Source organism: Scyliorhinus torazame, chromosome 5 (genome assembly GCF_047496885.1).
Source record: "Scyliorhinus torazame isolate Kashiwa2021f chromosome 5, sScyTor2.1, whole genome shotgun sequence".
Lineage (NCBI taxonomy): Eukaryota > Metazoa > Chordata > Chondrichthyes > Carcharhiniformes > Scyliorhinidae > Scyliorhinus > Scyliorhinus torazame.
The window spans coordinates 194,372,630-194,396,119 of record NC_092711.1 but is presented as its reverse complement, the minus strand read 5'-3'; the positions used below and the strand labels follow the sequence as shown (position 1 = coordinate 194,396,119).

Genomic DNA, 23,490 nt, shown 5'->3' with positions numbered 1-23,490 from the left:
TGCCACTGCCTGGTGAACCCCTGAGCCGAACCCCTTAACACAAACTTAATCCGTTCTAACTTTATAAACCCTGCCATGTCGTTTATCCAGGTCGCCACACCCGGGGGTTTGGCTTCCTTCCACATTAACAATATCCTGCGCCGGGCTACTAGGGACGCAAAGGCCAACACGTCAGCCTCTCTCGCCTCCTGCACTCCCGGCTCTTCTGCAACCCCAAATATAGCCAACCCCCAGCTTGGTTCGACCCGGACCCCCACCACCTTCGAAAGCACCTTTGCCACCCCCACCCCAAACCCCTGTAGTGCCGGGTATGACCAGAACATGTGGGTGTGATTCGCTGGGCCTCTCGAGCATCTCGCACACCTATCCTCTACCCCAAAAAATTTACTAACTCGTGCTCCAGTCATATGCGCCCTGTGTAACACCTTAAATTGTATCAGGCTTAGCCTGGCACACGAGGACGATGAGTTTACCCTACGTAGGGCATCAGCCCACAGCCCCTCCTCAATCTCCTCCCCCAGATCTTCTTCCCATTTCCCTTTCAGCTCATCTACCATGATCTCCCCCTCGTCCCTCATTTCCCTGTATATGTCCGACACCTTACCATCCCCCACCCATGTCTCTGAGATCACTCTATCCTGCACCTCCTGCGTCGGGAGCTGCGGGAATTCCCTCACCTGTTGCCTCGCAAAAGCCCTCAATTGCATATACCGAAATGCATTCCCTTGGGGCAACCCATATTTTTCCGTCAGCGCTCCCAGACTCGCAAACGTCCCATCTACAAACAGATCGCTCAGTTGTACTATCCCAGCTCTTTGCCATGCTCCAAATCCCCCATCCATTCTCCCCGGAACGAACCTATGATTGTTTCTTATTGGGGACCGCACCGAAGCTCCCGTCCTTCCCCTATGCCGTCTCCACTGCCCCCAAATTTTCAATGTAGCCACCACCACCGGGCTTGTGGTGTATTTCTTTGGTGAGAACAGCAACGGTGTCGTCACTATTGCTTGTATGCTAGTCCCCCTGCAGGACGCCCTCTCCAATCTCTTCCACGCCGCTCCCTCCCCTTCTCCCATCCACTTACACACCATTGAAACATTGGCGGCCCAGTAGTACTCACTTAGGCTCGGTAGTGCCAGCCCCCCCCCTGTCCCTACTACGCTGCAAGAATCCCCTCCTCACTCTCGGGGTCTTCCCAGCCCACACAAAACTCATAATACTCTTCTCGATTCTTTTGAAAAAAGCCTTCGTGATCACCACCGGGAGGCACTGAAACACAAAAAGAATCTCGGGAGGACCACCATTTTAACCGCCTGCACCCTACCTACCAATGACAGGGACACCATGTCCCATCTCTTAAAGTCCTCCTCCATCTGTTCCACCAACCGCGTTAAATTAAGCCTATGTAATGTACCCCAATTCTTGGCTATCTGGATCCCCAAGTACCGGAAGTCCCTTGTTACCTTCCTCAACGGTAAATCCTCTATCTCTCTGCTCTGCTCCCCTGGATGCACCACAAACAACTCACTTTTCCCCATGTTCAGTTTATACCCTGAAAAATTCCCAAACTCCCCAAGTATCCGCATTATCTCTGGCATCCCCTCCGCCGGGTCCGCCACATATAGCAACAAATCATCCGCATACAGAGATACCCGGTGTTCTTCTCCCCCCCTGAGTACTCCCCTCCACTTCCTGGAACCCCTCAATGCTATGGCCAGGGGTTCAATCACCAGTGCAAACAATAACGGGGACAGAGGACATCCCTGCCTCGTCCCTCTATGGAGCCAAAAATAGTCAGACCCCCGTCCATTCGTGACCATGCTCGCCATCGGGGCCCTATACAGCAACTGTACCCACCTGATATACCCATCCCCAAAACCAAATCTCCTCAGCACCTCCCACAAATAATCCCACTCCACTCTATCAAATGCTTTCTCGGCATCCATCGCCACCACTATCTCCGCTTCCCCCTCTGGTGGGGGCATCATCATTACCCCTAGCAGCCTCCGTATATTTGTATTCAGCTGTCTCCCCTCCACAAACCCAGTTTGGTCCTCATGAACCACCCCCGGGACACAATCCTCTATCCTCATTGCCATTACCTTGGCCAGAATCTTAGCGTCCACATTCAGGAGGGAAATGGGCCTGTAGGACCCGCATTACAGCGGGTCTTTTTCCTTCTTTAGGAGGAGCGATATCGTTGCCTCTGACATAGTCGGGGGCAGCTGCCCCCTTTCCCTCGCCTCATTAAAGGTTCTCATCAGTAGCGGGGCCAGCAAGTCCATATATTTCCTATAGAATTCAACTGGGAATCCGTCTGGTCCCGGGGCCTTCCCCGCCTGCATGCTCCCAATCCCTTTCACCACTTCCTCCGTCTCAATCTGTGCTCCCAGTCCCACCCTCTCCTGCTCCTCCACCTTAGGAAATTCCAGCTGATCCAGAAAGCACATCATTCTCTCCTTCCCATCCGGGGGCTGAGCTTCATATAATCTTTCGTAAAATGCCTTGAACACTCCATTCACTCTCTCCGCTCCATCTCTCCCTCCTCATTTCTCACCCCCCCTATCTCCCTCGCTGCTCCCCTTTTCCTCAGTTGGTGGGCCAGCAACCTGCTCGCCTTCTCCCCGTATTCGTACTGTACACCCTGTGCCTTCCTCTATTGTGCCTCTGCATTACCCGTAGTCAACAAGTCAAGTTCTACATGTAGCCTTTGCCTTTCCCTGTACAGCCCCTCCTCCGGTGCCTCCGCATATTGTCTGTCCACCCTCAGAAGCTCTTTCAACAACCGCTCCCATTCCCTACCCTCCTGCTTTCCTTTATGTGCCCTAATAGATATCAGCTCCCCTCTAACCACTGCCTTCAGCGCCTCCCAGACCACTCCCACCTGTACCTCCCCATTATCATTGAGATCCAAGTACCTTTCAATACACCCCCTCACCCTTAAACACACCCCCTCATCTGCCAATAATCCCATGTCCATTCTCCAAGGTGGACGCTGTTGTTTTTCTTCCCCTATCTCCAGGTCCACCCAATGTGGAGCATAATCCGAAATGGCTATAGCCGTGTACTCCGTCCCCGTCACCTTTGGGATCAGTGCCCTTCCCAAAACAAAAAAATCTATTCGTAAATAAACTTTGTGGACATAGGAGAAAAACGAAAACTCCTTACTCCTAGGTCTACTAAATCTCCAGGGGTCTACTCCTCCCATCTGCTCCATAAAGTCCTTAAGCACCCTAGCTGCAGCCGGCCTCCTTCCGGTCCTGGACCTCGATCTGTCCAGCCCTGGGTCCAGCACCGTATTAAAATCTCCACCCATTACCAACTTCCCCACTTCTAGGTCCGGGATTCGTCCTAACATACGCCTCATAAAGTTGGCATCATCCCAGTTCGGGGCATACACGTTCACTAATACCACCGCCTCCCCTTGCAATTTGCCACTCACCATCATGTATCTGCCCCCACTATCCGCCACTGTAGTCTTTGCCTCAAACATTACCCGCTTCCCCACTAGTATGGCCACCCCCCTGTTTTTTGTGTCTAGCCCCGAATGAAACACCTGCCCCACCCATCCTTTGCATAGTCTGACCTGGTCTATCAGCTTCAGATGCGTCTCCTGAAGCATAACCACATCTGCCTTAAGTTTCTTTAGGTGTGCGAGTACCCATGCCCTCTTAATCGGCCCGTTCAGCCCTCTCACATTCCACGTGATCAACCGGGTTGGGGGGCTCTTTACCCCCCTCCCTTGACGACTAGCCATTACCTTTTTCAATCCAGCTCCTCACCCGGTTCCCACGTAGCCGTATCTCCCCCAAGCGGCAGCCCCCCCGCCCCGACCACCCCCCCCCCCCCCATACCAGCTCCCCCTTCTCCCCAGCAGCAGCAACCCAGTTAACCCCCCCCCCCGCTAGATCCCAAACTAGCGTAATTGCACCCCCCATGTTGCTCCCAGAAGTCAGCAAACTCTGGCCGACCTCGGCTTCCCCCCGTGACCTCGGCTCACACTGTGCGAGGCCCCCTCCTTCCTGCTTCCCTGTTCCCGCCGTGATTACCATAGCGCGGGAACAAAGCCCGCGCTTCCCTTTTGACCCCGCCCCCAATGGCCGGTGCCCTCAGCTCCTCATCCTCCCTCCCCCCCTCCCCCACGACATGGGGAAGAGAGAAAAGTTACAGGGTTGCAGGATTAACAACTTGGGAAGTCATCTCTTCCCTCTTTTCCCCCCCTTCATCCCACATATTCACCCCCCCACTTTGTCCCAAACGTTCTTTTTATGGCCCGCTCACTCCAGTTTCTCCTTGACAATAAATGTCCACGCCTCATCTGCCGTTTCGAAGTAGTGGTGTTTCCCTTGATGTGTGACCCACAGTCTTGACGGTTGCAGCATTCCAAATTTAATCTTCCGTTTGTGCAGCACCGCTTTGGCCCGATTAAAGCTTGCCCTCCTTGCACCTCCGCACTCCAATCTTGATATATGCGGATCACCGCGTTCTCCCACCTACTGCTCCGAGTTTTCTTTGCCCATCTGAGGACCATCTCTCTGTCCTTATATCGGAGAAATCTCACCACTATGGCTCGAGGAATTTCTCCACCCTCGGTCTTCGCGCCATAACTCGATAGGCTCCCTCCACCTCCAGCGGACCCGTCGGGGCCTCCGATCCCATTAACAAGTGCAGCATCGTGCTCACATATGCCCCGACGTCCGCCCCTTCTACACCTTCGGGAAGACCAAGAATCCTTAAATTCTTCCTCCTCGCATTATTCTCCAGCACCTCCAGCCTTTCCACACACCTTTTGTGTTGTGCCTCGTGCGTCTCCGTTTTCACCACCAGGCCCTGTATGTCGTCCTCATTCTCAGCAGCCTTTGCCTTCACGACCCGAAGCTCCTGTTCCTGGGTCTTTTGCTCCTCCTTTAGCCCCTCAATCGCTTGTAATATCGGGGCCAACAGCTCCTTCTTCATCTCCTTTTTGAGTTCTTCCACGCAACGCCGCAGGAACTCTTGTTGGTCAGGGCCCCATATTAAACTGCCTCCTTCCGACGCCATCTTGCTTTGTGCCTCCTTCCTGGCCGCTGCTCTAGAGGATCCACCGCAATCCGGCCACTTTCCTCTCTTTTTTCTATCCGTGTCCAGGGGGAATCCCTTCTGGATTACAGCACAGTGCTTTTTGCCGATAAAATTGCCGTTGGGGCTCCTATCAAGAGCCCAAAAGTCCGTCCACGGGGAGCTGCCGAAACGTGCGACCTAGCTGGTCATCGCCGCACCCAGAAGTCCCTGCCACTGATTTTACACACTCGATCACACATAAGGGACACTGTCACTGATAATCCACAATCATTCACACATTGGGGCCACTGTCAATGATAATACACACTCGATCACACAGTAGAGACACTGTCACTGATAATCCTCAATCGATCACACACTGCGGACACTGTCACTGATAATACACAACTGATCACACACGAGGGACAGTGTCACTGATAATACACCATCGATCACACACTGGGGACACTGTCACTGATGATCCACAATGGATCACACACTAGGGACACTGTGACTGACAATCGACAAGCAATTGATCACACATGGGGACACTGTCACTGATAATACACACACGATCACACACAAGCGACACTGTCACTGATAAACCACAATTGATCACACATGAGGGACACCACCACTCATAATCCACAATCGATCACACACTAGGGACACTGTGACTGATAATCGACAATCAATTCATCACACATGGGGACACTGTCACTGACAATACACACACGATCACACACAAGCGACACTGTCACTGATAATCCACAATCGATCACATACTGCGGACACTGTCACTGATAATACACACTCAAACAAACACGAGGGTTACTGTCACTGATAATCTACCATCGATCACGCATGGCGACACTATCACTGATAATCCACAATAGATCTCACACAAGTTCTGAACTTAGAGCTTGGATTAGTACTTGGAACTATGATGTTGTTGCCATTACAGAGACCTGTTTGAGGGAAGGGCAGGATTGGCAGCTAAACGTTCCAGGATTTAGATGTTTCAGGCGGGATAGAGGGGGATGTAAAAGGGGAGACGGAGTTGCGCTACTGGTTCAGGAGAATATCACAGCTGTACTGTGGGAGGACACCTCAGAGGGCAGTGAGGCTATATGGGTAGAGATCAGGAATAAGAAGGGTGCAGTCACAATGTTGGGGGTTTACTACAGGCCTCCCAACAGCCAGCGGGAGATAGAAGAGCAGATAGGTCGACAGATTTTGGAAAAGAGTAAAAACAACAGGGTTGTGGTGATGGGAGACTTCAACTTCCCCAGTATTGACTGGGACTCACTTAGTGCCAGGAGTTTAGACGGGGCGGAGTTTGTAAGGAGCATCCAGGAGGGCTTCTTAAAACAATATGTAGACAGTCCAACCAGGGAAGGGGTGGTACTGGACCTGGTATTGGGGAATGAGCCCGGCCAGGTGGGAGATGTTTCAGTAGGGGAGCATTTCGGTAACAGTGACCACAATTCATTAAGTTTTAAAGTACTGGTGGACAAGGATAAGAGTGGTCCTAGGATGAATGTGCTAAATTGGGGGAAGGCTAATTATAACAATATTAGGTGGGAACTGAAGAACATAGATTGGGGGCGGATGTTTGAGTGCAAATCAACATCTGGCATGTGGGAGGCTTTCAAGTGTCAGTTGAAAGGAATTCAGGACTGGCATGTTCCTGTGAGGAAGAAGGATAAATACGGCAATTTTCGGGAACCTTGGATAACGAGAGATATTGTAGGCCTCGTCAAAAAGAAAAAGGAGGCATTTGTCAGGGCTAAAAGGCTGAGAACAGACAAAGCCTGCGTGGAATATAAGGAAAATAGGAAGGAACTTAAGCAAGGAGTCAGGAGGGCTAGAAGGGGTCACGAAAAGTCTTTGGCAAATAGGGTTAAGGAAAATCCCAAGGCTTTTTACACGTACATAAAAAGCAAGAGGGTAGCCAGGGAAAGGGTTGGCCCACTGAAGGATAGGCAAGGGAATCTATGTGTGGAGCCAGAGGAAATGGGCGAGTTACTAAATGAATACTTTGTATCAGTATTCACCAAAGAGAAGAAATTGGTAGATGTTGAGTCTGGAGAAGGGTGTGTAGATAGCCTGGGTCACATTGAGATCCAAAAAGACGAGGTGTTGGGTGTCTTAAAAAATATTAAGGTCGATAAGTCCCCAGGGCCTGATGGGATCTACCTCAGAATACTGAAGGAGGCTGGAGAGGAAATTGCTGAGGCCTTGACAGAAATCTTTGGATCATCACTGTCTTCAGGGGATGTCCCGGAGGACTGGAGAATAGCCAATGTTGTTCCTCTGTTTAAGAAGGGTAGCAAGGATAATCCAGGGAACTACAGGCCGGTGAGCCTTACTTCAGTGGTAGGGAAATTACTGGAGAGAATTCTTCGAGACAGGATCTACTCCCATTTGGAAGCAAATGGACGTATTAGTGAGAGGCAGCATGGTTTTGTGAAGGGGAGGTCGTGTCTCACTAACTTGATAGAGTTTTTTGAGGAGGTCACTAAGATGATTGATGCAGGTAGGGCAGTGGATGTTGTCTATATGGACTTCAGTAAGGCCTTTGACAAGGTCCCTCATGGTAGACTAGTACAAAAGGTGAAGTCACACGGGATCAGGGGTGAGCTGGCAAGGTGGATACAGAACTGGCTAGGTCATAGAAGGCAGAGAGTAGCAATGGAAGGATGCTTTTCTAATTGGAGTGCTGTGACCAGTGGTGTTCCACAGGGATCAGTGCTGGGACCTTTGCTCTTTGTAGTATATATAAATGATTTGGAGGAAAATGTTACTGGTCTGATTAGTAAGTTTGCAGACAACACAAAGGTTGGTGGAATTGCGAATAGCGATGAGGACTGTCAGAGGATACAGCAGGATTTAGATTGTTTGGAGACTTGGGCGGAGAGATGGCAGATGGAGTTTAATCCGGACAAATGTGAGGTAATGCATTTTGGAAGGTCTAATGCAGGTAGGGAATATACAGTGAATGGTAGAACCCTCAAGAGTATTGAAAGTCAAAGAGATCTAGGAGTACAGGTCCACAGGTCACTGAAAGGGGCAACACAGGTGGAGAAGGTAGTCAAGAAGCCATACGGCATGCTTGCCTTCATTGGCCGGGGCATTGAGTATAAGAATTGGCAAGTCATGTTGCAGCTGTATAGAACCTTAGTTAGGCCACACTTGGAGTACAGTGTTCAATTCTGGTCGCCACACTACCAGAAGGATGTGGAGGCTTTAGAGAGGGTGCAGAAGAGATTTACCAGAATGTTGCCTGGTATAGAGGGCATTAGCTATGAGGAGCGGTTGAATAAACTCGATTTGTTCTCACTGGAACGAAGGAGGTTGAGGGGCGACCTGATAGAGGCCTACAAAATTATGAGGGGCATAGACAGAGTGGATAGTCAGAGGCTTATCCCTGGGGTAGAGGGGTCAATTACTAGGGGGCATAGGTTTAAGGTGAGAGGGGCAAGGTTTAGAGTAGATGTACGAGGCAGGTTTTTTACGCAGAGGGTAGTGGGTGCCTGGAACTCCCTACCGGAGGAGGTGGTGGAAGCAAGGACGATAGTGACATTTAAGGGGCATGTTGACAAATACATGAATAGGATGGGAATAGAGGGATACGGACCCAGGAAGTGTAGAAGATTGTAGTTTAGTCGGGCAGCATGGTCGGCACGGGCTTGGAGGGCTGAAGGGCCATTTCTTTGTTCTTTGATTGTTCTCGGGACAGTGACACTGATAATACACAATCGATCACACACTGGGGACACTGCCAATCATAATACACACTCGATCACACACTGGGCACACAGTGATTAATACTCCACAATCATTCACACATTGGGGACACTGGCTCTGATAATCCGCAATCAATCACATACTCGGGACACTGTCACTGATAATCCACAATCGATCACACACTGGGGACAGTCGCTGATAATACGCAAACAAGCACACATTAGGGACACATTTCCGGATAATCCACAATCGATCACACACTAGGGACACTGCCACTGATAATCCACAATCGATCACACACTAGGGACACTGCCACTGATAATCCACAATCGATCACACACTGCGGACACAGTCACTGATAATCAACACTCGATCACACACTAGGGGCACTTTCACTGATAATACACCAACGATCACACACTGGGGGCACTGTCACTGATAATCCACAATGGATCACACAGTAGGGACTCTCTCACCGAAATTCCACAATCGATCACACACTGGCAACACAGTCACTGATAATAGACAATCGATCACACACTAGGGACACTGTCACTGATAATACACATTCGATCACACACTAGGAACACTGTCACTGATAATCCACAATCATTCACACACAGTGAACACTGTCACTGATAATTCACAATGATCAGACACTGCGGATACTGTCACTGATAATACACAACCGATCACACACTAAGGACACGGTCACTGATAATTCACAATCCATCACACACTGGGGACACTGTCACTGATAATACACAATCGATCACACACTAGGGACACTGTCAGTGGTTATCCACACTCGATCACACACTTGGGACACTGTCACTGGTTATCCACAATCGATCACACACTAGGGTCACTGTCACTGATAATACACAACCAATCAGACACTAGGGACACTGTCACTGATAATCCACATTCGCTCACACACTAGTGACATTGCCACTGATAATACAGAATCGATCACTAGGGACACTGTCACTCATAATACACACACGATCATACGCGAGAGACACTGTCACTGACAATCCACACTCGATCACACACTGGGGACACTGTCACTGATGATCCACACTCGATCACACAGTAGAGACACTGTCACTGATAATCCTCAATCAATCACACACTGCGGACACTGTCACTGATAATACACACTTGATCACACGCTAGGGACACTGTCACTGATAATACACACTCGATCACACAGTAGAGACACTGTCACTGATAATCCTCAATCAATCACACACTGCGGACATTATCACTGATAATACACACTCGATCACATGCTAGGGACAATGTCACTGATAATTCACAATCGATCACACACTGGGAACACTGTCACTGGCAATCCACACTCGATCACACACTCGGGACACTGTCACTGATAATCCACAATCGATCACACACTAAGCACACTGTCACTGATAATCCACAATCGATCACACAATAGTGACACTGTCACTGATAATCCGCAATCGATCACACAATGGGAACACTGACACTGATAATCCACAATCGATCACACACTGGGGACACTGTCACTGATAATCCACAATGGATCACACACTAGGGACACTGTGACTGATAATCGACAATCAATTGATCACACATGGGGACACTGTCACTGATAAATCACACACGATCACACACGAGCGACACTGTCACTGATAATCCACAATCGATCACAAACTGCGGACTCTGTCACTGATAATACACACTCAATCTAACACTAGGGATACTGTCACTGATAATTCACAATCGATCACCCACTGGGAACACTGTCACTGGCAATCTACACTCGATCACACACTCGGGACACTGTCACTGATAACCACAATCGATCACACACTAAGCACACTGTCACTGATAATCCACAATCGATCACACTAGTGACACTGTCACTGATAATACTCAAACAATCACACAGTCGGGACACTGTCACTGATAATTCACATTCGATCACACACTAGTGATACTGCCACTGATAATACACATTCGATCACACACTAGGGACACTGTCGCTGATAACACAGAATCGATCACACACTGATGACACTGTCACTGATTATCCACAATCGATCACACAATGGGAACACTGTCACTGATAATACACAGTCAATCACACAATAGGGACACTGTCACTGAGAATCCGCAATCGATCACGCAATGGGAACACTGTCAATGATAATCCACAATCGATCACACACTGGGGACATTGTCACTGATAATACACAAAAAAATCACACACTAGGGACAATGTCACTGATAATCCACACTCGATGACACACTATGGACACAATCATTGATAATCCACAATCGGTCACACACGGGACAGTCACTGATAATACAGTCATTTACACACTAGGGACACTGCCACTGATAGTGCACATTCGATCTCACAGGAGGGACACTGTCACTGATAATACACACTCAATAAGAACAACAAAGAACAAAGAATTGTACAGCACAGGAACAGGCCCTTCGGCCGTCCAAGCCCGTGCCGACCATGCTGCCCGACTAAACTACAATCTTCTACACTTCCTGGGTCCGTATCCCTCTATTCTCAACCTATTCATGTATTTGTCAAGATGCCCCTTAAATGTCCCTATCGTCCCTGCTTCCACCACCTCCTCCGGTAGCGGGTCCCAGGCACCCACTACCCTCTGCGTAAAAAACTTGCCTCGTACATCTACTCTAAACCTTGCCCCTCTCACCTTAAACCTATGCCCCCTAGTAATTGACCCCGCTACCCTGGGGAAAAGCCTCTGACTATCCACTCTGTCTATGCCCCTCATAATTTTGTAGACCTCTATCAGGTCGCCCCTCAACCTCCTTCGTTCCACTGTCTCTGTGGCGAGGGCCACTGTCAATGATAATCCACAACCGATCACACACTGCGGACACTGTCACTGATAATTAACACTCGATCACATGTATAAATTTTGAAACTTTCTCAGATTGAGTGATGTGATGTTGTGTTGTGTTGTTTAATCTTATTTCTTGTACAGCTGTGTACTTCACTCCCGAATCTCTTTGTAGATTTTTGCAGACCTTTTGATGGCAATGACACATCCGAGCTCCGCCGCCAAGCTGACACAGTGAGTTAAGTAGGCCTGGTGCCGAGCAGATACTGGCACTGTGCTGATCATTTTACAGATTAGATCATCACAAATACAGACTGGTCTCCGTAGTTTGATTGCCCAGAGGCCATTTAGCTGCTCATACAAGTTGCACCGATGGGTACTCATGGCTTATCATCCTCCAACCTAATTGGATTGTAAACTCTTCAATTATGAACAAGTTTTCAATTCACTCTCATTCACCACAGTTTTCGAACATTGTTTGTTCAAAAATACCTTTCCTGACACCGTTCCCAAATCATATTCACTCACTCGCTGGGCACTCCCTCTCTCCATCACCGTGAAATCCCTCACTCCTTCTCGGGGAACCCCCTCACCGGGAAACCCCTCACTTCCTCACTGGGATTCCCTCACTCCAACAGCGGAAACCCCCTCACTCCAACACTGGGAACTCCCTCACTCTCTCACCAGTACTTTCCTCACTCCCTCACCGGTAACTTCCTCACCCCATCACCGGGAACCCTCTCACTCCCTCACCAGGAACTTCCTCACTTCCTCACCGGGAACTTCTCCCTCACCGGGACCCCCTCACTTATTCAGTGGAAACTGCCTCACTCTATCAGTGGGAACTCCCCCACTGTAAAACTGGCAACTTCCTCAATACATCATCGGAACATAACTCATTCTATCACCGGGCATTCCCTCAATCAATCACCATGAACTCCCTCACCGGGAACTCCCTCACTCGTTTACCGGAAACACCCTCACTCCATCTTCACAATGTCCCTCACTCCCAACACCAAGATCTACTCCACTCCAACACTGGTTAGCCCCCTCACTGCAACACTGGGAACTCCCTCACTTAATCACCAGGAACTCCTTCAATGCAACACTGGGAACTCCCTCAATCTATTACCGGGAACACACTCACTCCATCGCAATAACTCCCTCACTCAAACACCAAGATCTGCTCCACTCCAACACCGGTAATCCGCTCACTACAACACTGGGAATTCCCTCTCTCCATCACTGGGAACGCCCCAAATCCATCATTGGGAACTCCCTCACTCCAACACCAGGGACACTCACGCTCCATCACCAGGACCTCCCTCACTCCAACACCGGGAACTCCCTCACTCCATCATCAGGAACTCCCTCACTCCATCACCAGGAACTCCCTCACTCCAACACCAGGAACGCCCTCATTCCAACACCAGGAACACCCTCACTCCAACACCAGGAACTCCCTCACTCCAACACCAGGAACGCCCTCATTCCAACACCAGGAACACCCTCACTCCAACACCAGGAACTCCCTCACTCCAACACCAGGAACTCCCTCACTCCAACACCAGGAACTCCCTCACTCCATCACCGGGAACTCCTCAAATCCATCACCAGGAACTCCCTCACTCCAACACCAGGAACTCCCTCACTCCATCACCGGGAACTCCCCAAATCCATCACTAGGAACTCCCTCACTCCAACACCAGGAACTCTCTCACTCCAACACCAGAAACTCCCTCACTCCATCACCAGGAACTCTCTCACTCCATCATCAGGAACTCCCTCACTCCAACACCAGGAGTTTCCTCACTCCATCATCAGGAACTCTCTCACTCCATCACCAGGAACTCCCTCACTCCAACACCAGGAACTCCCTCACTCCATCACCGGGAACTCCCTCACTCCAACACCAGGAGCTCCCTCACCAGGAACTCTCTCACTCCATCACCGGGAACTCCCTCACTCCAACACCGGGAGTTTCCTCACTCCATCATCAGGAACTCCCTCACTCCATCACCGGGAACTCCCCAGATTCATCATCGGGAACTCCCTCACTCCATCGCCAGGAACTCACTCACTCCATCACTGGGAACTCCCTCACTCCAACACCGGGAGTTTCCTCACACCATCATCAGGAACTCCCTCAGTCCATCACCGGGAACTCCCCAGATTCATCACCGGGAACTCCCTCACTCCATCGCCAGGAACTCTCTCACTCCATCACCGGGAACTCCCTCATCACCGGGAACTCCCTCACTCCATCACCGGGAACTCCCTCACTCCATCACTGGGAACTCCCTTACTCCAATACTAGGAACACGCTCACTCCAACACTGGTAACTCCCTCTCTACAACACTGGGAATTCCCTCACTCAATCGCCAGGAAGTCCCTCACCCCAACACATGAACCCGCTCACTCCAAAACTGAGAAATCCCTCACTCCAGCATACTGAAACACCTCACCCCATCACCGGGAACTCCCCAAATCCATCATCGGGAACTCCCTCACTCCATCACCGGGAACCCCCTCACTCCCTCACCGGTAACTTCCTCAATCCCTCACTGGTAACTTCCTCACCCCACCACCGGGAACTCCCTCACTCCAACACCAGGAACTCCCTCAATCCATCTCCAGGAACTCCCTCGATCCATCTCCAGGAACTCCCTCACCGGGAACTCCCTCACCGGGACTCTCATTCTCTCAACCCATCTCCGGGAACTTCCTCACTCCATTACCGATAACATTCTCACTGCACCATCGGCAACATCCTAACTCAATCACTGGAAACTCCCTCACTATATGACTGACAACTCCCTCTGTCAATCACAGGGAATTCCCTCACACAGACATTGGGAACTTCCTCACTCCAATGTTGGGAACTCCCTCATCCAACACCGGAACTCCCTCTCTTCAACACTGGGAACTGCCTTGAGCCTTTATTATTGCACTGATGGCTCTTTTCCGGAGTTTTACCAATTATATTTTATCCTGAACTTGCATGTGAGTTCATTTTTGTAGGAAAGCATTGTGGTCAGAATTTGAAATCATGGGCGCAGTGGTTTGGTGAGGTAATTTGGGAGCCTTTTACCAAGGGTGTGGGAGCTGTCGCTGCAGGTGCTGATGCGATTTAAATTGTGAATAATCTGGAATGTAGTTTGAAGGTGGATGGTTGGCTTCAGGAAATGGCAGGGATTGGAAGTGAGAAACCCATGAATGGATTGGAAAACGTGACAACATTTTAATCTCGCAGAATTGCTGTCCGGCTGCCAGTTTGGCTCAGTACAGTTTTGAGTCTGGCAGCTGTCTTTGTATGGTAAGGGGTTGACGGAGTGGAAGATTTGGGATGCCAGCTGGGATATTTTTAAAATCTGGAGTCAAATCAGTTTCTTGTCAGTTGTGTGTCCAGTATCACTCTGTCCAATATGTCCAATGTCGGTACACAAATTGTTCTTCATATTTAATTCTGCTACACATTTTTGAGTGGTTACTTTCTCTTTCAGGAGTTATAAAGCTCGATTTAACAGTTTATCTGATGATGATTTTGAGCCGTTCAATGGGACAGCCTCTGAGGAGAATTGTTTTGAGAGCACAGGACCATTGGCTAGTGTGCGGTAAGTAGAATATATACCTATTCGGATCTCATGTCAGTTGTCAGTTGTCGGTCAGTTGGTACCAAATTCCCTTCTCAGTCACTGAGAAGACCCACTCCAGTAGTTGAGCACAAACATCGAGGTTTGCTCTCTGGTGCAGTGCTGAGGGAGAACTGTAACTGTGACTGTGATGTCTTTCAGATGTGATATTAAACTAAGGCTCCATCTACCTGCTCTCTACTTCATATAAGAGCAGGGGAGTTCTACCTCTGTCCTGGCCAAAATGTATCTCTCAATCAATATTAATATAAACAGATTATCTGCTCATTCTCACATGCTGGTTAGAACATAGAACATAGAACAATACAGTGCAGTACAGGCCCTTCAGCCCACGATGTTGCACCGAAACAAAAGCCATCTAACCTACACTATACCATTATCATCCATATGTTTATCCAATAAACTTTTAAATGCCCTCAATGTTGGCGAGTTCACTACTGTAGCAGGTAGGGCATTCCACGGCCTCACTACTCTTTGCGTAAAGAACCTACCCCTGACCTCTGTCCTATATCTATTACCCCTCAGTTTAAGGCTATGTCCCCTCGTGCTAGCCATTTCCATCCGCGGGAGAAGGCTCTCACTGTCCACCCTATCTAACCCTCTGATCATTTTGTATGCCTCTATTAAGTCTCCTCTTAACCTTCTTCTCTCTAACGAAAACAACCTCAAGTCCATCAGCCTTTCCTCATAAGAATTTCCCTCCATACCAGGCAACATCCTGGTAAATCTCCTCTGCACCCGTTCCAAAGCCTCCACGTCCTTCCTATAATGCGGTGACCAGAACTGTACGCAATACTCCAAATGCGGCCGTACCAGAGTTCTGTACAGCTGCAACATGACCTCCTGACTCCAGAACTCAATCCCTCTACCAATAAAGGCCAACACTCCATAGGCCTTCTTCACCACCCTATCAACCTGGGTGGCAACTTTCAGGGATCTATGTACATGGACACCTAGATCCCTCTGCTCATCCACACTTTCAAGAACTTTTCCATTCGCCAAATATTCCACATTCCTGTTATTCCTTCCAAAGTGAATCACCTCACACTTCTCTACATTAAACTCCATTTGCCACCTCTCAGCCCAGCACTGCAGCTTATCTATATCCCTCTGTAACCTGCTACTTCCTTCCACACTATCGACAACACCACCGACTTTAGTATCGTCTGCAAATTTACTCACCCACCCTTCTGCGCCTTCCTCTAGGTCATTGATAAAAATGACAAACAGCAACGGCCCCAGAACAGATTCTTGTGGTACTCCACTTGTGACAGAACTCCATTCTGAACATCTCCCATCAACCACCACCCTCTGTCTTCTTTCAGCTAGCCAATTTCTGATCCACATCTCTAAATCACCCTCAATCCCCAGCCTCCGTATTTTCTGCAATAGCCTACCGTGAGGAACCTTATCAAACGCTTTGCTGAAATCCATATACACCACATCAACTGCTCTACCCTCGTCTACCTGTTCAGTCACCTTCTCAAAGAACTCGATAAGGTTTGTGAGGCATGACCTACCCTTCACAAAGCCATGCTGACTATCCCTGATCATATTATTCCTATCTAGATGATTATAAATCTTGTCTCTTATAATCCCCTCCAAGACTTTACCCAGTACAGACGTGAGGCTCACCGGTCTATAGTTGCCGGGGTTGTCTCTGCTCCCCTTTTTGAACAAAGGGACCACATTTGCTATCCTCCAGTCCTCTGGCACTATTCCTGTATCCAATGATGACATAAAAATCAAAGCCAATGGTCCAGCAATCTCTTCCCTGGCCTCCCAGAGAATCCTAGGATAAATCCCATCAGGTCCCGGGGACTTATCTATTTTCAGCCTGTCCAGAATTGCCAACACCTCTTCCCTACGTACCTCAATGCCATCTAATCTATTTACCTCGAGCTCAGCATTCTCCTCCACAACATTATCTTTTTCCTGAGTGAATACTGACGAAAAATATTCATTTAGTATCTCGCCTATCTCTTCAGACTCTACACACAACTTCCCATCCCTGTCCTTGACTGGTCCTACTCTTTCCCTAGTCATTCGCTTATTCCTGACATACCTATAGAAAGCTTTTGGGTTTTCCTTGATCCTTCCTGCCAAATACTTCTCATGTCCCCTCCTTGCTCGTCTTAGCTCTCTCTTTAGATCCTTCCTCGCTACCTTGTAACTCTCCATCGCCCCAACTGAAACTTCACACCTCATCTTCACATAGGCCTCCTTCTTCCTCTTAACAAGAGATTCCACTTCTTTGGTAAACCACGGTTCCCTCGCTCGGCACCTTCCTCCCTGCCTGACCGGTACATACTTATCAAGAACACGCAGTAGCTGATCCTTGAACAAGCTCCACTTATCCAGTGTGCCCAACACTTGCAGCCTACTTCTCCACCTTATCCCCCCCAAGTCATGTCTAATGGCATCATAATTTCCCTTCCCCCAGCTCTAACTCTTGCCCTGCGGTGTATACTTATCCCTTTCCATCCTTAACGTAAACGTCACCGAATTGTGGTCACTGTCCCCAAAGTGCTCACCTACCTCCAAATCCAACACCTGGCCTGGTTCATTACCCAAAACCAAATCCAATGTGGCCTCGCCTCTTGTTGGCCTGTCAACAAACTGTGTCAGGAAGCCTTCCTGCACACACTGTACAAAAAACGACCCATCTAATGTACTCGAACTATATCTTTTCCAGTCAATATTTGGAAAGTTAAAGTCTCCCATAATAATTGAACCTAGGTTGTGGGATCTTGCTGTGTGCAAACTTGCTGCTTTCCTGCATCACCAAAGTGACCGCACTTTAAATGACTGCATTGGGTGTTGAGCACCTTGACACATCCACAGATCATCGAAGGGCCAATAGAAATGTCCATCTCACTTTTTGAAATCGTTGGGCCGGTCAGCCACAAACAAGAAAACCAGCGAGGAAGAAAATAAATTATTTCCAAAATTTTCCACAACGTACTTGTTTAATTTGATGCAATTGTGTTTTGTTGAGTGATGTTTGATTGGGATTATACACAGCAAGATCACATAAACAGTGATTTGAATCATATTTGAATCTGTTGAGGGTGATGCTCGCTGAGGGGTCCTTTCCAGGAGAACCCCCTGCATTCCCAATGAAATGTGGAGATGTAGAACAAATATTCAATGGTAGATTTAAATTTAGATTTAATGTCACGTATACCGAGGTACAGTGAAAAGTATTGTTCCACATACAGATTGGACAGATCGTTCCATACATGAGAAACATAGGACATGCATAAATACGCAATGTAAATACATAGACATAGACATCGGGTGAAGCATATGGAGTGTAGGCTACATAGTAGAGAAGATATGTGGAGCGATCAGTTCAGTTCATCAGAAGACCATTCAGGAGTCTAGTAGCAGCGGGGAAGAAGCTGTTTTTGAAGCTGTTAGTGCGTGTTCTCAGACTTTTGTATCTTCTGTCCGATGGAAGAGAGAATAACCCGGGTTTCCTCAGGTTCCTCTAACCCACTTACTCCTCACCTTAAATCTATGCCCTCTGGTCTTAGACACCTCTGCCATGGGGAAAAGGTTTTTACGATCTACGCTATCTATGCCTCTCATAATTTTGTAGACACAGATACATAGATACATAGAACATACAGTGCAGAAGGAGGCCATTCGGCCCATTGAGTCTGCACCAACCCACTTAAGCCCTCACTTCCACCCTATCCCGGTAACCCAATAACCCCTCCTAACCTTTTTGGACACTAAGGGCAATTTAGCATGGCCAATCCACCTAACCTGCACGTCTTTGGACTGTGGGAGGAAACGGGAGCACCCGGAGGAAGCCCACGCAGACACGGGAGAATATGCAGACTCCGCACAGACAGTGACCCAGCGGGGAATTGAACCTAGGACCCTGGCGCTGTGAAGCCACAGTGCTAGCCACATGTGCTACCATGCTGCCCTACCTTTATCAGATGCCCCCTCCTCAGTCTCCTCTATTCCAGGAAACAAACCCAGCCTATCCATTCTCTCCTCATAGCTGAAACCTTCCAACCCAGGCAACTTCCTGGTGAATCTCCTCTGCACCTCCTCGAGTGCAATCACGTCCTTCCTTGTGGCGAAAGAAACTGCACATAATATTCCATCTGTCGCCTAATCAATATTTTATAAAAGCAAATTACTGTGGATACTGGAATCTGAAACCAAGGAGAAAATGCTGGAAAATTTCAGCAGGTCCTGTAGGGACAAAGGGTCATCTGGACTCAAAATGTTCGCTCTTTTCTCTCCCAACAGATGCTGCCAGATTTTCCATCATTTTCTCTTTGGGTTCAATATTTCATAAAGTTGCACCAAGACCTCCCTGCTCCTATGTTCTATGCCCCAGCTAATGAAAGCAAGCATTTTGTGTGCCTTCTTCACCAACCTACCTATCTGTGCTGCCACCTTCAGGGATCCATGGGCGTGTACATCAAGGTCCCTTTGTTCCTCAATACCCCCTAGGGGCTCACCGTTCATTGTGTATATACTACACTTATTAGACCTCCCAAAATGTATTACCTCACACTTATCAGAATCACAGAATAATACAGCACAGATGAGGCCCTTCGGCCCATTGAGTTTGCACCGACATATGAAAAACACCTGACCTGCCTACCTAATCCAGCACTTGGCTCATAGGCTTGAATGTTCTGACATGTTATGACATTCCAAGTGCTCATCCGGGTACTTTTTAAAGTGTCCAGGGAAGTGGGACGGAAATTTTCGGAAATGGGAAAAGGGGATTAAGACACTAAAAGATTTGTTTCTTGGGGGTCGGTTTGCAGGATTGAAGGGGCTGGGAGCAAAGTATGGGCTGGAGCAGGGGGAAATGTTTAGATACATGTAGGTTCGAGATTTTGCCAGGAAGGAGGTACAGAGCTTCCCGGTGGAGCCGGCCTCCACATTGCTGGAGGAAGTGCTGACGACGAGGAAGTGGAGAAGGGGTTAGTGTCGGCGGTTTATGGAGCTATTTTGGAAGCAAAGTGGGAGAAAGAATTGGACTGTATCTGTTAATGGTGACTATGGGTGATTCCTGATTCCTTTTTGTTATTTGTTTATGTTCACATGCGGACAGTTGTTTTGGGGTTGGTGGGAGGATGGGATTGTTGTTGGTGATATGGGGATTGACATTATATTCGTTATTGCTCATTGTTTCTTGTTGGTGGGTGCAAATTTGGGAGAAAATGTGAAAATGGAGGAGAATAAAAAATCTTTTTAGAAATAGGATGCGAGTGTTATGGGCCAGGGTTTTGAGAACACCAAAATATATCACGGAGTTCACCTGACCTACAACTGTTTATTGATTTTGGGGAGGAGCATAAGGACCTACCTTTCAGGTGTTATTCAACAAGAGGCCTTAAGCACTTTTAAACAAAACAAAGTGTATCCTACGAATTCAGTTAACAGTTTACAAACACACACAGTAAGCATTTTATCAACTACAAACATAAATACCCCACACAGCTACAGTACTCTATATATAACCCTTAATAACTTACCTTTCTGCTGTTTAAACTTGATAACAACATCCAATAAAACCAGGAAAACCCTTTTAACAAAACAGTAGGTTTGAATTCTTTACAGAAAACAGTTATCACTTTTAAATTATCAAATGATCTGGCCACCTTTTAACATACAGAGAGAGAGAGAGGAGAAGCCTTCTTTTTTCTGAATCCAGCTTCCAACAGTGTAAACAGAAAGTAAAACTCAGAGCCACTCCCAGCTCAAAACAAAAGTAAAACTAGAGCCACAGCCCAGCGCCACCCAAAGAATGACATCACTGAAGCCATGTTCTTAAAGTGACACTCACATGACAGTGAGGTAACCCACCCTCTGGGCAAAAACGTTTTTCCTCAAACCCCCCCTTGAACCTCCTGCCCCTCACCTTGAACTTGCATCCCCTCGTAACTGACCCTTCAATAAGGAGAACAAAGTACAATACAGCACAGGAACAGGGCCTACGGACCTCTAAGCCTGCGCCGACCATAGTCCCTGTCCAGATTAAACTGTATGCACTTATGGAGTCCGTATCATAAGAACATAAGAACTAGGAACAGGAGTAGGCCATCTGGCCCCTCGAGCCTGCTCCGCCATTCAATGAGATCATGGCTGATCTTTGTGGACTCAGCTCCACTCTCCGGCCCTTACACCATATCCCCGAATCCCTTTATTCTTTAGAAAGGCATCTATCTTTTTCTTAAAAACGTTGAAAGAAGGAGCCTCAACTGCTTCACTGGGCAAGGAATTCCAGAGATTCACAACCCTTTGGGTGAAGAAGTTCCTCCTATACTCCGTCCTAAATCTACCTCCCCTTATTTTGAGGCTATGCCCCCTAGTTCTGCTTTCCCCGACCAGTGGAAACAATCTGCCCGCATCTATCCTATCCCTTCATAATTTTATATGTCTCAATAAGATCCCCCCGCATCCTTCTGAACTCCAATGAGTACAATCCCAGTCTACTCAACCTCGTCATAATGTAATCCCCTCAACTCTGGGATCAACCTAGTGAATCTCCTCTGCACTCCCTCCAGTGTCAATATGTCCTTTCTCAGGTAAGGAGACCAAAACTGAACACAATACTCCAGATGCGGCCTCACCAACACCCTATACCAATTGCAGCATAACCTCACTAGTCTTGAACTCCATCCCTCTAGCAATGAAAGACAAAACTCGATTAGCCTTCTTAATTACCTGTTGCAACTTTTTGCGACTCGTGCACCAGCACACCCAGATCCCTCTGCACAGCAGCATGTTTTAACATCTTACCGTTTAAATAATAATCCATTCTGCTGTTATTCCTCCCAAAATGGATAGCCTCACACTTGGTAACATTGAATTCCATCTGCCAGACCCTAGCCCAATCACCTAACCTATCCAAATCCTTCTACAGACGTCCGGTATCCTCTGCCCTTTTTGCTTTACCACTCATCTTAGTGTCGTCTACAAACTTTGACACATTGCACTTGGTCCCCAACTCCAAATCGTCTATGTAAATTGTGAACAACTGCGGGCCCAACACTGATACTTGAGTGACCCCACTAGTTACAGGTTGCCAACCAGAGAAACACCCATTTATCCCCACTCTCTGCTTTCTGTTAGTTAACCAATCCTCTACCCATGCTACCACTTTACCCTCAATGCCATGCATCTTTAGTTTATGCAGCAACCTTTTGTGTGGCCCCTTGTCAAAAGTTTTCTGGAAATCCAGATATACCACATCCATTGGCTCCCCGTTATCTACTGCACTGGTAACGTCCTCAAAAAATTCTACCAAATTAGTCAGACACGACCTACCCTTTGTAAACCCATGCTGTGTCTGCCCAATGGGACAATTTCCCTCCAGGTGCCCCGCTATTTCCTCCTTAATGATAGATTCCAGCATTTTCCCTACAACCGAAGTTAAGCTTACCGGCATATAATTACCCGCTTTCTGCCGACCTCCTTTTTTAAACAGTGGTGTCACGTTTGCTACTTTCCAATCCTCTGGGACCACCCCAGAGTCTAGTGAATTTTGATAAATTATCACTAGTGCGTTTACAATTTCCCTAGCCATCTCTTTTAACACTCTGGGATGCATCCCATCAGGGCCAGGAGACTTGTCTACCTTTAGCCCCATTAGCTTGCCCAATACTGCCTCTTTAGTGATTACAATCATCTCAAGGTCCTCACCTATCATATCCTTATTTCCATCAGTCACTGGCATGTTACTTGTGTCCTCCACTGTGAAGACTGACCCAAAACACCTGTTCAGCTCCTCAGCCATTTCCCCGTCTCCTATTATTAAATCTCCCTTCTCATAAGAACATAAGAACTAGGAGCAGGAGTAGGCCATCTGGCCCCTCGAGCCTGCTGTACCATTCAATGAGATCATGGCTGATCTTTTGTGGCCTCAGCTCCACTTTCCGGCCTATCTTCCAAAGGACCAATATTTACCTTAGCCACTCTTTTTTGTCTTATTTATTGGTAGAAGCTTTTACTATCTGCTTTTATGTTCTGAGCCAGTTTACTTTCATAGTCTACCTTACTCTTCTTTATGGCTTTTTTAGTAGCTTTCAGTTGTCCCCTAAAGACTTCCCAGTCCTCTAGTCTCCCACTACTTTTTGCCACTTTGTATGTTTTTTCCTTCAATTTGTTACTCTCCCTCACCTCCTTAGAT

General features: G+C 48.0%; 1 protein-coding gene across 1 annotated transcript in view; it reads left to right on the top strand.

Annotated features, from left to right (window-relative positions):
* LOC140420857 (nitric oxide synthase 1-like) overlaps positions 1-23,490 on the top strand; it is a 514,337-nt gene that overhangs the window by 313,402 nt on the left and 177,445 nt on the right. The window contains exons 14-15 of the mRNA XM_072504947.1: positions 11,839-11,897; positions 15,168-15,278. Of these exons, the coding sequence (XP_072361048.1) occupies positions 11,839-11,897; positions 15,168-15,278 (170 nt within the window). The remainder of the gene's footprint in view (positions 1-11,838; positions 11,898-15,167; positions 15,279-23,490) is intronic.